At 38.6% G+C, this 14,119-nt stretch overlaps 1 protein-coding gene across 4 annotated transcripts in view; it reads left to right on the forward strand.

Moving 5' to 3' along the window:
• CWF19L2 (CWF19 like cell cycle control factor 2) overlaps nt 1–14,119 on the forward strand; it is a 110,588-nt gene that overhangs the window by 47,678 nt on the left and 48,791 nt on the right. For 2 of the 4 annotated variants that reach the window (XM_037047727.1, XM_037047726.1), the window contains exons 9-10: nt 2,795–2,894; nt 9,960–10,052. In XM_037047727.1, coding sequence (XP_036903622.1) covers nt 2,795–2,894; nt 9,960–10,052 — 193 coding nt within the window. The remainder of the gene's footprint in view (nt 1–2,794; nt 2,895–9,959; nt 10,053–14,119) is intronic. The other 2 variants (XM_037047729.1, XM_037047728.1) reach the window with 1 other exon arrangement.

Raw genomic sequence — 14,119 nt, forward strand, 5'->3', positions numbered from 1 at the left:
CAGTTGCATTCCTTATTGGGGCTCCATTGTATGTTATTTCTTTTTTCTCCCTTCCTGCTTTTAAGATTCTCTCTTTGTCTTGGAGTTTTGCCATTTCAATGATGATGTGTCTTGAAGTGGGCCTCTTTGGGTTCCTCTCGATTGGGACTTTGTATGTTTCCTGGATTTGTGTGATTTTTTTCTCTCATCAAATAAGGGACGTTTTCCATCATCACTTTCTCAAATAGGTTTTCTATCCCTTGATCTTCTTCTTTTCCTTCTGGTATTTCTATTATTCTGCCATTATTACATTTCATCTTGGTTTGAATTTCTCTTAATCTCTCTTCATTTTTTCTGAGCCTCTTTTCCTTTTCTTGCTCTTTCTGCGTGTTTTTTTCTACTTTGTCCTCCAACTCGCTGATCTGATCTTCTGCTTCATCAATCTTGCTTTTGATTCCTTCTGCTGTGCTCTTCAGTTCAGAAATTGTACTGTTCATTTCCTCTTGGCCATTGTTGATAGGTACTCTTTTCTTTTTCATGTTGATATCATTCGCAGCAAGTTCATTGTAGTTTCCCTGCAGTTTCTGGTAATTTGCTATGAGCTCATGGAGCTTTCTGATAACCATTGCTTTGAACTCAATATGTGATAGTTGAGTTGCCTGTATTTCATTTAGCATTCTTTCTGAGGCTTCCTCCTTTCCTTTTGTTTGGCGATTGTTTCTTTGTCTTCCCATTGTTTATGAGACTTTTCTTGTTAGCCTCTGCTTCTTAAATTGATCTGTTCTGACTCTCTGGGTTTATGTTATGATGTGAGCTTCTGTGGTAGAATACCTGTTAGACTCAGTGGTGCAGTCTCCTTTGGGTATCCTGGTGTTCACTTCTTCCACCTACTCTTTTTTGTGATCAGTTGGAGGGGAAGGCGAAATGGTTTATGACAGCAGGAGAGTATTCTATGCTACTTACAGTAGCAGCCGGTAAACAAGAGATAGGAGGTGCTTTGGCTATGTATAGTGTTAACCCTGTTTTTCCACCCAACTAGCCACTTTTTAGAAAGGGTGGAAAGAAGATAAGACTCTCGTTGGGGAGGGAAGGATTGTGAGTTGGGTCTAGAAAGCAGTGAGGTTGTGGGAGGTCAGATTCTGAGGTAAGGTGAGAGTAAAGGATAGTAAATAGGTGTAGTGTGTGAGAGAGTAAAGTTAACCACTACAGTAATAGAGTTCAGGAAACTGAAGTGGGCTAAGATCTGGAAGGCGTGTTGTGTAGTATTTACAATAATATGGAACAGCTATTATTTACAATAATATTAGAGCAACAATCATGACAGAATCTATGTGATCTGGATAACATGAATCAAGTGTGTATAGAACTTTTGAGTAGTGTGCTAAAGGAACACAAGTGACGTGAAGGACAGTAATTAGCAATATACTATGAAAGAGAGAACAAGGAGAAACCTGTGAAATGATACAATATAACTAGCCAAGCAAAGGACACTAATCAGAAAGAAGAGGAATGCAAAGATATTATTCAAATCAAAGATAGAAGAATAATGAAAAGATAATAATACAAATATGCAATATCTTACAGGTTCTCTGTAATAGCAAAGTGAAATTTGTCTCTCTGTCTCAGCTGTTGGGATGCCCCCTGTTTGGGCCCGACTCTGGTCTTTTCACAGTTTCGAGTTTTTTTGTCTCATTTGTGGGTATTTAAAAAAAAGCAGACTAAGGAAGGTAGAAGAGATAAAATTGGAAAGAAAGGAAGAAGGAATAAAACAAGAAAGAAGGGAAGAAAAGCAAAAGGAATTGAGAGGTAAAATTTCTAGGGAAATAATAAAATTTAAAAACTAAATTACTTTAAAAAATCAAACAAAACCCCCACCTGCCTCCAATGTGTNCCCAAAAAAAAAAATCCTCCTCTTGCTGTTTTCAAGGTGGCCAAACTGGTTTTTCTGTTCTTGCTGCCTGCATCAGGCTGAGGGGCAGGTTTAAGGGTACAGGCACCGGGTCTCCTGGGGCTAGCATGCTCTCTCTGGGCCCACAGGTGTGATCCCCTGGTGTTCCACAAAGCTCTCTCCCCCCAGGTTGAGAGTGCATGCACCTGGCCAGGCTGCCTCTGGTCACATGGGTTCGGTTCGGGTACACACTCTTCTCAGGGCTATGCATGGGTGTTCACAGCCCCCATGTGTTTGCCCCTCAGTCCTACTCCCCTCTCTACAAGTTCAAGCAACCAGATCTCCCCCAGTGCTGCTCAAACCCTGCTTGGCTGGGGAGGGAGTGCCAACCCAGGGCTCTCCCAAGAGAGCCCACTGGGCCCTGGGCCTGGCGCTGCAGCCTCTCTGGCCCCTGTGCTGATCTCTGGGCCCTTATTGTCCTGAAGCATTCTCCTTACCATCTGGTTTTCCAATGTCTGCTATAATTTTTTATCTCCTATTTTCACATATGCTGTGGTACTGTTGGTTTTCTGCTCTGTTCCTCCGTAGATCAGCCAGGTTTCTCTCCTGTGTGTAGGGGGAAGTGGAATCTGCTTCCTCTTACCTAACTGCCATCTTATCTCTCCGAATAGTTGACATATTATTTACCTCATTATTAGTGGTCTTTTTTAGTTACCTTTATGACTGTCATAAACCATCATAGCATTGTGACAAGAACCTTAAACTATTAATTTATGGTGGAAGATTGAGATTATATGTATTTACTTATGAATCATGGTCTCTTGGTATTGATGCTTTCTTGAGGCTAGTTATAGTAAGATTTGAGTCTTGATGCTGTTACTTGTATCATAGCTATGTTTCATATGCTCTTAATCTCTCCTGTTCAAATAGAAGTGGTCCAGAGGATGAGTCGGTCCACATCCTGAGTGTTGATGAGAAGAACAAGTTGGGAGCCAAGATTATCAAGGCAGAGATGATGGGAAATACGGTAAGACTTGTATGTTATTTTGGAGAATAGTAATTAAATAGTAATTAAATATTTAATAGTAATTAAATAATAATTAAATCATTTTAGATTAGTGATTTTGGAATTTCCTTAGCAAGTGGATATAGCACTCTGAGGATACCTCCTACTTATTGATCATTTAAAGAAATTATTGAACACCTCTAAAAACAGAGCTGTCTGCTTCTAAATAAATTACCTATTTTCTCTGTCAGATTTCTGAAATTTAAGATTCTAGGGAACTAAATATTTTTAATGTCATTTTTACTATTTGCTTTGTTCCTGCATTTCTAATTTGGAATTCAAACAAATTACACTGGGCAACTTATTGAGCATTTTTGAAGGGATGGAGATATCATCGACTTCTTTCCCTTTTTATTTTTATTCTGGACACAATTACAGATGTCTCCATTGACCCCACTCCCCTTTTCCCACCTACACCCAGCCCCCATCTCCTCCTCCCTCCTTCTGGCCATAATAACAGTGTTGTCTGTATCCATGGCTTATGCATATATATATGTTCTTTGACTAATCCCTTCACCTTGATCCATCTAATCCCTACTCCCTTGTCCCTCTGACAGCTCTCAATCTGTTTCATATATTCATGCCTCTATTTCTATTTTGTTCATCAGTTTATTCGTTCATTAGATTCCACATATAAGTGAGATCATATAGTATTTATCTTTCTTTGACTGGCTTACTTCATTTAGTATAATAATCTCCAGTTCCATCCATGCTGTCACAAAAGGTAAGAGCTCCTTCCTTTTTTACTGACTAGTACTCCATTGAGTAAATGTACCACAGCTTTCTTATACTTATCTACTGATGGGCTTTGGGGTTATTTTTAGATCTTGGCTATTGTAAACAATGCTGCAATGAACATAGGGGTGCAAATATTCTTTCAAATTGGTAGTTTGGGACTCTTAGGATATATTTCTACAAGTGGGATCACTGGATCAAAAGGCAGTTCCATTTTTAATTTCTTGATGACACTCCATGCTGTTTTCCACAGTGGCTGCACCAGTCTGCATTTCTACCAGCAGTGCGCTAAGCTTCCCCTTTTTCCCCATACTCTCCAACACTTACTGTTTTATTGTGGCTATTCTGGCAGGTATGAGGTGATATTCTAATTGTGGTTTTATTTTTTATTTTATTAAGACCACAACACATCTAACCATTTCACATGACAATATTATGAAATTTTTGTTTGTATTCTTTTTTTATAAGTTTTTTAAAGATTTTATTTATTTATCTATAGAGGAGAAGGGAAGGAGAGAAATATCAATGTATGGTTGCCTCTCGTGAGTCCCCTCCTCGGAACTGGCCTGCAACCCAGGCATGTGCCCTGACTGGGAATCGAATGGTGATCGTGTGGTTCGCAGGCCTGCTCTCAATCCACTGAGCTACACCAGCCAGGGCTGTATTCTTTATAAATTATAAATTTTATTAATGGTTATAGAAATAAGTTTATAAGTATTGGATAACCAATGCCAGATATAGTATGAATGTTTTAAAATATTAAACTGGGCATAGTTTGCTAAGACTATAATATGGTTGTTTTGAAACTATTTTTTGTTTTTGTTTTTTAAAAATATTTTATTAATTATACTATTATAGTTGTCTCATTTCCCCCCTTTTATTCCTCTCTGCCCTGCATACCCCCTCCCACATGCATTCCCCCCACCTTTAGTTCATGTCTGAGGTCATACATGTCCAAGGTCTTTGGCTTCAACATTTCCTATACTATTTTTAACCTCCCCCTGTCTATCTCCTACCTACCATTTATGCTACTTATTCTCTGTACCTTTTCTCCCTGCTCTCCCGCTCCCACTCCCCCTCTGATAACCCTCCATGTGATCTCCATTTCTGTGGTTCTGTTCCTGTTGTTGTTTGCTTAATTTGTTTTTGTTTGCTTTTAGGGTTGGTTATTAATAGCTGTGAGTTTGTTGGCACTTTACTATAAATATTTTTTTTGGTGATGATGAACTCCGTTAACTTGACCTTATCTGGGAAGCACTTTATCTGCCCTTCCATTCTAAATGATACCTTTCCTGGATAGAGCAATTTTGGGTGTAGGTCCTTGCCTTTCATGTCTTTGAATACTTCTTTCCAGCCCCTTCTTGCCTGTAAGGTCTCTTTTGAGAAATCAGCTGATAGCCTTATGGGAACTCCGTTGTAGGTAACTGTCTCCTTTTCTCTTGCTGCTTTTAAGATTCTCTTCTTAGCTTTAATCTTGGCTAATGTAATTATGATGTGCCTTGGTGTGTTCCTCCTTGGGTCCAACTTCTTTGGGACTCTCTGAGCTTCCTGGAAGTCTATTTCCTTTCCCAGATTGGAGAAGTTCTCCTTCATTATTTGTTCAAATAAGTTTTCAATTTCTTGCTCTTCCTCTTCTAGCACTCTTATGATTCAGATGTTGGAATGTTTGAAGATGTTCCAGCGGTTCCTGAGCCTCTCCTCATTTTTTTGAATTCTTGTTTCTGCATTCTGTTCTGGTTGACTGTTTCTTTCTTCCTTCTGGTCCAAACTATTGATTAGAGTCCTGGTTTCCTTCCTGTCACTGTTGGTTCTCTGGACATTTTCCTTTATTTCACTTAGCATAGCCTTCATTTTTTTCTTTATTTTGTGACCATACTCAGCCAGTTTTGTGAGCATCCTGATTTCCAGTGTTTTGAACTGTGCATCTGATAGGTTGGCTATCTCTTTGTTTCTTGATTGTGTTTTCCCTGGAGCTGTGATCTATTCTTTCATTTTGGCCAATTTTTTGTCTTGGCATGCCTATTATGTAGTAAGCGGGGGGAACCTTAGGTGTTCACCAGGGTGGGGCAACCCACGTCTCTGTGTTTTGATGCTATATGTGGGGGAGGGGTCCTAGAGGGAACAGTGCCATTTGCTCTGCTTTGCTCTGGCTTTCAGTCATTTCCCCCTCTTCTCACAAGCAAATTGGCCCCTTCTGGTGCTGATTCCTGAATGTGCATGTTCTGGAAATCTGTGGGTCTAACGAACTCTTCTGTGAGGCTGTGAATTTCTCCTGCTGCCTCAATCCACACAGGTGTATTCAGTCAGAGGCTTTGAGGCTTTATTTTCCTGTGATGGAACGCTGGGTTGTGAGGTTTGTCTCACTCCCAGTTGTTCCTCCCGGTTTATCTGCACACAAATGTGGGACCACTGGTACGCCAGATGTTGCCTGGCCTCGAGTCCTCTCTGCCCTGGCTGCCCAACTCTGCCCCTCCTATGGGTCTGGATGAATGTTTCTTCTTTAACTCCTGGGTTGTTGGATTTCCATAAAGTTCAATTTTCTGTCAGTTCTGGTTGTTTTTTGTTTTTAAATTTGTTGTTGTCCTTTTGGTTGTGCAATGAGGCAGTGTGTCTAGCTATGTGTCCATCTGGACTGGAAGTCTAATTGTGGTTTTAATTTGCCTCTCTTTTATGACTAGTGATGTTGAAAATTTTTTTCATATGATATTGGCCATCTGTATATCCTCTTTGGAGAAGTGTCTACTCAGGTCTTTTGCCCATTTTTAAAAAAATATATTTTATTGATTATACCATTACAGTTGTTCTATTCCCCCCTTCATTCCCTTCCACCCGCACACTCCCTCCCCCATTCTCCCCCCCTTAGTTTATAACCACGTGTCTCAAGTTCTTTAGAATCTATATTTCCCCCACTATTCTCGCCCTCCCCCCTATCTATTTTCTACCTACCATCTATGCTATTTTCTGTACCTTCTCCCCCCTTCTCCTCCTCCCACCCCCCCTGTTTCTAACCCTCCATGTGTTCTTCATTTCTATGGTTCCACTCCTGATCTAGCTGTCCTCTTGGTTTGCTTTTGTTTTAGGTGTGGTTGTTAATAACTGTGAGTTTGCTGTCCTTTCACTGTTCATATTTTTCATCTTCTTTTTCTTATATAAGTCCCTTTAGCATTTCATATAATAAGGGCTTGGTGATGATGAACTCCTTGAACTTGACCTTATCTGAGAAGCACTTTATCTGTCCTTCCATTCTAAATGAAAGTTTTGCTGGATAAAGCAATCTTGGCTGTAGGTCTTTGGATTTCATGACTTGGAATACTTCTTTCCAGCCCCTTCTTGCCTGTAAGGTCTCTTTTGAGAAATCCGCTGACAGTCTGATGGGTACTCCTTTGTAGGTGACTGTCCCCTTATCCCTTGCTGCTTCTAGGATTCTCTCCTTCATTTTGGTCTTGGCTAATGTAATTATGATGTGCCTTGGTGTGTTCCTTCTTGGGTCCAACTTCTTTGGGACTCTCTGAGCTTCCTGGATTTCCTGGAAGTCTGTTTCCTTTGCCAGACTGGGGAAGTTCTCCTTTATTATTTGTTCAAATAAGTTTTCCACTCGTGGCTGTTTCTTTCCCCCTTCTGGTACCCCTATAATTCGGATGTTGGAAAGTTTAAGGCTGTCCTGGAGGTTCTTAAGCCTCTCCTCATTTTTTTGAATTCTCATTTCTTCATTCCTTTCTGGTCGGATGTTTCGTTCTTCCTCCTGGTCCATTCCATTGATTTGAGTCCCAGTTTCCTTTCCATCGCTATTGGTTTCCTGTGCATCTTCCTTCATTTCAATTAGTTAAGCCTTCATATGTTCCTCTAATTTGTGACTATAATCTACCAGTTCTGTGAGCATCCTGATAAATAGTGTCTTGAATTGTGTTTCTGAGAGGCTGGCAATTTCTTGGTAGTTTAGAGTTATTGGCTCTGTGACTTTGAGTTCTTCTTGCGCCATCTTTTGGGCTGTTGGTGCCTGTTATGTAGCAGGATCGGAGCCCTAAAGTGTTCACTAGAGCAGGGCCACTCAGTTGCTGGGTTGTGACGTTGTATGTGGGGGCGAGGTCAAAGAGGCACAATGGCTTCCCTCTGCCGCCTCAGCCCCCACTGGCGCCGCAGCCACCACCGTCACCAGGCCCACGCGTTTTGTTCCACAGCACGCGAGTGTGCCACTGCCGTCAGCCCTCCACCCCTGGGTTCGCCCCCTGGGGCCTGCATGGTCCATCTCACTGTGCGCGAATGTGCGACTGCGGTCAGTCTGCCCCACACCCCGACCGGTTCCGGGCTGCCTGCGCGCCTAGGTCGGGGGATCTGTCTCTGTCTCTCTTACCGTCCCCCTTGAATGGTTCGTAGTTGTCGGACTTCCGTATAATTCTGTTTTCTGGTCTTTGGGCGTGTCCTAGTTCTCCAAACCTTTGTTGTATTCAACCTTGGTTGTGGGAGAAGGCACAGTGTTTCCACTTATGCCTCCGTCTTGGCGGAAGTCCCCCATTTTTTAATTGGATTGTTTGTCTTCCTGATGTTGAGCTGTGTAAATTCTTTATATATTTTGGAAATTAACCCCTTATCAGATGTCTCATTGGCAAATATGTTCTCTTATAGAATGGGTTTCTTTTTTATTTGTTGATGGTTTCTTTTGTTCTGAAGAGGCTTTTTAGTTTGATGGATTCCTATTTATTTATTTATTTATTTATTTTTTGTTTCCCTTGCCCAAGAATATTGGCAAAAGTACTTGTACAAGAGATGTTTGAGATTTTATTGCCTGTGTTTTCTTCTAGGATTTTTATGTTAATTTTTTAGTCATGTGTTTTAAACGACATGTATTACTTTCTTAAATTCCCTTACATAGGAAGCTAAAATATGAGCTCTTTATAAGGATGGTTCATTAATTTATTCAAATTTTAAGGCAATGTATTTGTGTCTGGTAATGTGTTAGATACTTTTGTATAGGTTACTTCAGTGATTTTTCAACTGGTGTGCTACAAGAATTTTTAAAACAGGCAATACCTGACTATTTAGTCAGGGGCACTGACCTCTTTTTCCTTAGATTGCTAAATTTAAAAAAAATCATAGCAGTCACTACAACAATTGCCATCTAGTATAAATAAATCCAAATTATACTATTTTTGTCAGATCAACAAAAAAACAATAATTTTTTTGGTTTGCTGCAGAATTGTAGTAGTTTATGTGGAAAAAATTTGAAAATCGTTGGATTAGCTCATTTAAATTATGTAATGATGGCATTTAGACTGATTTGCCTCAAAATTGAGTAGAAATAGTGATGATTTGGTAAGAGCAGCATCTCTCTGTTACATTGCCACATTTCTGTTGTACTGACACATGTGACATTGCACATGGCAGATTAGCAAAGTCAGGTAGCTTTTTTGTCTTGACAAAAGAAATTCCTGCATGGTCACATAAATGTACTCACCTGAAACTCAAATATAAGTAGTCTTCTGTTTTGGTATGCTATCAGTTCAACACTTTTTAGTAGAAGGGAAGGTGGCCAAATAATATACTTATATTTTTACTTATTTGTTTGTCTAATAAAAGGCATATCTTGCATATGCTGCTCTTCCTCTTTGAATCTGGTTCTTGGTGACAATGAACTTCAACTCAGAACTTTAAACCAGAAATTGATAATATGAAAAATGACAACAAAAAGAATAACAAGAAAATAAGGTTTGAGTTTGGAAAGCAAGGGGGTTAACATGTTAAAAGAAGCGTTTCTGTGTACTACAATGGAGAATGCTATTTTTTGCTTGTTGTATAAATCTACATATATCTTTGTGATTTATTGCTTTGGTGTGGTTATTCATATAAATTCATGTAGAGTTTCTAGTGTAAAAATAAATTTAGAATTTTTATCTAAATTACTTATCATCAATAAAGAAGGTCATATTTTAAGTCTTATGATGTCTCCCATCTTACAAATAACTAAGCTTTTGAGGATTGGAAGTCATAGTACTTAAGAAACTATAAAAATGTTATTCTTAAGGTTATATATATCTTCTGTCTTCCTATCTTCCCTAAAATATTTATTGTTATAATTATTTACTTTCAAAATGCAAACAAGTGCCACAGGTATTTGAGAAGTTTGTAACTGAAGTAAGTTTGTTTAGAAGTCATATAAGCTGTGATTTGGTAACTGAATTTAGGTGATGGCTACGTGGGAGTTTACTATGTTTTTTCTTTTTGTTGTATAAATTTAAAATATTACACAGTGAGGAATTAAACTATCTATATTCACACCTGTTTTTCTGTTTGAAGGAATTAGCTGAACATCTTAAAGCCCAACTTGAAAAGGCAAATAAATTCAAAGAAACTGTAACACAGATATCACCAAAAAAGTCTGGGGTAGAGGTAAGTAATGAGAGTTTGTAGGTACAAAATTACCTTGTACAGTACTACTGGGCAGTGGTAGTATTTTAATATGAAAGGTATCTCTAACTGTCAGTTTTTTTCTGTGTGTGGTATGTGATTGTTTGCTTGTTTTTGAAATTTATTTTCATGTGAATTGTTTTATGTTCCAGTAGTGCAGGGATGTCAAACTCATTTTCACCAGGGGCCACATTAGCCTGTGGTTACCTTCAAAGGGCCAAATGTAACTTTAGGACTGTATAAATGTGACTACTCTTTAACAGTTAAGTGAGAGCTCAGCACTGCAACCAGGTAGAAGCAAGGTACTGGGCCTGATAAAACAAGGTGGAGGGCTAGATTCAGCCCGCGGGCCTTGTGTTTGCCACCTGTGCCCTAGTGTGTCCTGATGGGAAAAAGCCCAGGCCAAGGAGACCTGCTTTTGTTGTGCATTCTGTCATTTACTGACTCTGTGCTCCTCACACTGGTTTTTAAGTTCTTGCCCTTTAGAATGAGAGACTTGGGTTTGGTGTGAATGTTATGTAAAACAAATTAGTTTGTTCCATGGTTCATCCATCCATCTATTAGTGAACAAAACAGATAAAAATACCTCCTGCACGGAGTTTCATGTGGGTAGGGAGAAAGAAACAATAAATAATAAAATAATAAATTAGCATGTTAGTAGTTATTTGCATATGCGTGGTATTTAAACCAGTGTTGCATGAAGTCACCATGAGAATAAAGGTAGGGAGAAAAAGTTGAAGGACTGAGTTGGGTGCATTAGAATGTTGAGAAGTTAATAGCAAGGCATATAACTAATTTTAAAGGGCCATATTCAAAGATTAATTTACATAATATCAGTATGAAAGGAGATGAAAATGTTTGCAGTGGAGGTGAGAATATATTAAGTTCCATAAAATTTTCTTCAAGCTAACATTAATGATTTAGACAATATTACAGAGTGTATGTTTATGAAATTGGCTGTTTTTACTAAGTTGTACTAGCTAATGTTTTTAGAAGTTGGTAATTGAGAACTTCTTGCACAGCTTAAGGAATTAAGAATGAGAAACTTTATAGGATTAAAAAGTAGGGACTAAATTTAAAAAGCTAAAACTAAGTACTATACAGTCTATCATATACTTTTGCCACATTTATTTTTCCAGGTGTCATTGTGGTCGTAATAATTCTGTCCTCGGGAACTTTTGTGGTTCCTTGGTGCTGACTGCATCAAACACTGGATCTTCCTGCAGTGTAGCCTCCCACAGCATGGTCCCATTTGTTAACCCCACCCCAAAGCTGTCTTATACATGACCTACCTGTCTCTTCACCATTCACATATGCTATTAGTTACCTGTGTCAGGTCCACCCTCTTTGCCTTGCCCACTTTTCAGTTCCTCTCTGCCTCCTTTATGAACCCTAAGAATTCTCAGTGGACTTTGTTCACATTTGTATTCTTGTCATTACCCTCTAATCTGTACCTGTCTTTTCCTGACAGTGTGTGTGAAAAGTTCTAAAGTTGTGGCTGGACTTCAGGCTATCCTTGAAATTGAAAGCACTTCAACATAAAAAAATTAAAGCAGATCTGTTAAATAACATTTCTTCTGATTAAGGATACTGTAGACGAATGGACAGATTGTATCTCATCCCTTGAATGTATAACTTTGGACTATTGTTGATGCCCTTAGGCATTTTAGCTCCTCCTAGCTTTTGAACACTGGACCTTATAACTCAATGGAGTAGAATTCAAACTTGTGTTCAAAGTAGTGTACAAAGTAGAATTTCTATTTTTCAGCTTTTTGGGGGAAAATGTTTTGTTCTTTGATGCTCTCAAAGAAACATTTTTATATTAAGGATTCTTTGACCAGAAGGAAAATTTATCTTCTTTGCAGAGATGAGATATTTTCACTTTTAGTTCAGGTTTTATTGAAACAAATCCCTGCCAACAATTCTGAAGTAATTTTCTACTACCATTAAAATATTTATTCCATCAGGGTCAGGGCCTGATGGTTCATCTGCCTTTCAAAGTACAGTAGTTTTGTTAAGGCATGAGAATGGAATTCAGATTTATTTACTACACCACAGAAATGTGCTGACTTTGTAGAGGAAAATCTTGGAGTATTTCTGATAGAAATTTTGCCCTGTCAGAGGAAAGAAAATCCCATTCATAGAACAGTGGAACTGGGAGGAATCCTCTCATTTTTTAGCTTGTTAGAAATGTTAGGTTATATGAATAAGGTGAATCTCTTGATTTAATGATCTATGAATATCATTTGGCTTTAGTGAAAAACAGGCAGCACTTGTAATTATTGATTTGCTTACTTCTATTCCCCTTAACAGGGTGAAATATTTAGTATGTGGGGGAAGGACTCTTTCTTTTAGTTCATTTATAGCGCCTAAGATAATGCTTGACACATTGTAACCAAGAAATACTTAAAATATGTGTTGTGTGAGTGTCTACAGTTTATTTTCTTCCCTATAGTTTTCTATGGGAAACCTTAAAACTCCATGAATTTAGTAAATCCTCTAGTCTGGCCTTCCTCTGAGCGTAGCTTCCTTATCCAAATAATCACTCAGTTGCATAGCATCTTCACCTGACTCGAGCTTGGGCACCAGGTGATGAGATCCACTGGCTCTGTGTCACTGACAAATCGCCAGTTCTGTATCAGGACAAATCTAATCTTATTCTTTAATATTATTTGATGCTAATCTGCCCTTTTTTAACCAGTCAGCAGTCCTTCAGGGTACTCACATCATGGACACATTTAATTTAAGGGAATTCAACTCTACATTTTTTCTTTTTTCTAGCATTGTTGGAAATTCAGTGTACTTTGCAGTAAATAATGAAATAGTCACTTCATAATGAATGGTGCAGTGGCTTAAATGTTTAGTTCACACTGCAGGCAAGGAAGAGAAATACGGTATTATAACCTGTAAGCAGCTGTGTAAAGGTTGTTTCATAGACATCTTCTTGAAAGCAATTGGAGAAATTAACTGAGGGCCTTAGAGGGTCATAGAGAAACATTAACTAATGACTAATTAAAGAAATAGATAAACTCTGTGGCATTTTGTACATGAAATCAGGCATTTGAAAGTATTTCCAGTAGTTTGACCATAATTCATTATTGCTGTAACACTGTGTTTTTAAGTTGGATTCCTGGATACATTTTAAGTTCATTGTATTACCATTGCTGTGATTCATAGACTGTGTGTATGTCTACAGTATTTTCTATGTTTTGGCATTCCAACCTCTGCAACCGATACCTAGAAAAACTGTAAAACAGAAAAAAAGAAGTTTTTATTACAAGATTTAAAAAGTACAGTAATGATTATTTGCCTTTCATTTTTAAGCAGTGAGGTTTGACCTTTATTCAACAAATGTTTTTTTTAACTTTTAATTTTTAATTTTTATTGTTGTTCAAATACAGTGCTCTCCATTTTCCCCCACCCCTCCCCCTGGCTCCACCCATCCCCACCTTACACCCTTCATCCTACTCCCCCTTTGGCTTTGTCCATGTGACCTTTATACATGTTCCTTAATGACCCTCCCCTTACTTTCCCCCGCTACCCACTCCTCCCCACCCTGGTTACTGTCAGTTTGTTCTTTATTTCTATGTCTCTGGTTATATTTTGCTGCTTGTTTGTTCTGTTGATTAGGTTCCATTTGTAGGTGAGATCATATGGTATTTGTCTTTTGCTGCCTGGCTTATTTCACTTAGCATAATGTTTTCCAGTTCCATCCATGCTGTTGTGAAGGATAAGAGTTCCTTCTTTATTTCTGCTGCGTGGTATTCCATCGTGTAAATGTACCACAGTTTTTTTGTCCACTCATTTACTGGTGAGCATTTAGGTTCCTTCCAGCACTTGGCTATTGCAAATTGCACTGCTATGAACATTGGGGTACATAGGTTCATTTGAATTGGTGTTTCAGGATTCTTAGGGTATAATCCCAGCAGTGGAATTGCCAGGTCAAAAGACAGCTCCATTTTTAGTTTTCTGAGGAAATTCCATACTGTTTTCCATAGTGGTTGCACCAGTCTACAATCCTACCAATAGTGCACTGGGGTTCCCTTTTC

Source organism: Sturnira hondurensis, unplaced genomic scaffold, assembly GCF_014824575.4.
Source record: "Sturnira hondurensis isolate 20B ecotype Veracruz unplaced genomic scaffold, ASM1482457v3 Scaffold0006213, whole genome shotgun sequence".
Taxonomy (NCBI): Eukaryota; Metazoa; Chordata; class Mammalia; order Chiroptera; family Phyllostomidae; genus Sturnira; species Sturnira hondurensis.